Source organism: Penaeus monodon, chromosome 24 (assembly GCF_015228065.2).
Source record: "Penaeus monodon isolate SGIC_2016 chromosome 24, NSTDA_Pmon_1, whole genome shotgun sequence".
NCBI classification, from domain to species: domain Eukaryota; kingdom Metazoa; phylum Arthropoda; class Malacostraca; order Decapoda; family Penaeidae; genus Penaeus; species Penaeus monodon.
Window position 1 is genome coordinate 19,857,588 of NC_051409.1, and position 740 is coordinate 19,858,327.

The 740-nt window shown below is 31.4% G+C and overlaps 1 protein-coding gene across 2 annotated transcripts in view; it reads left to right on the forward strand.

Annotated features, from left to right (window-relative positions):
- LOC119588642 (sphingomyelin phosphodiesterase 4-like) overlaps positions 1–740 on the forward strand; it is a gene marked incomplete at its 3' end in the record, with an annotated part of 25,344 nt that overhangs the window by 17,874 nt on the left and 6,730 nt on the right. For both annotated transcript variants that reach the window (XM_037937279.1, XM_037937278.1), the window contains 1 exon segment: positions 96–203. In XM_037937279.1, the coding sequence (XP_037793207.1) occupies positions 96–203 (108 nt within the window).

A 740-nucleotide genomic window follows, 5' to 3' on the forward strand; every position in this document is an offset into this window, starting at 1 on the left:
CTTTTTAAATTCAAAAATGGAAAATTTGATACCAATTTGTAATGACTTTTTAAACAATTAGGAGGTTGTTTAAAGTACTGACTTCCTTGTTGTAGGTTTTAGTGCAAGTCCTCTTTGAGATGTGGGTGAATCAGTGCCTTCCACCTTCTAGATCTCCAGGGCGTTCACCACCTTCTTCAGCTTCAGCTCCTCATAGCAATCAAGTAAGATCTGTTTATAGAAAGAGAATGACTGTGATATGAATGTTTTGTTTGTAAATCTTGGTGATTTGAAAATTGATGAGTATTCGTATTAGAGAAGTTGTTAGAGTCTGTGGTAATATAATAGCAATGACTTGCAAAAGAAAAGGGGGGAAACGTGTTTACATTGTGTCTGTAAATAAGAAAAGAATTTCTTTAGTATATTAGGATCTGCATTGGTATTTTGACGAGAGGATCTTAAAAGAATTTAATGGTATCTTGTGTTAAATCCATTAGCCTTTGAGTGAGTTAAAGGAAGCATAGTGTTCATTATCATAATGAAAACATATTTAAGCATTTTGAAAAATGTATGTATTTCATACATTTTCTTCACAGGAGTATATATTTATATTTTATCATAAAGTTTTACGAAATTGATGAAATTTCTAATTTTTGATAACTTTCAACACACTTAACCCTTTAGGTGACAGCAGTACATAATGTGTTTGGTGACTACAATCCATGGTATTAGAAAAACTTAACAGTCTTCCTGTATAATAA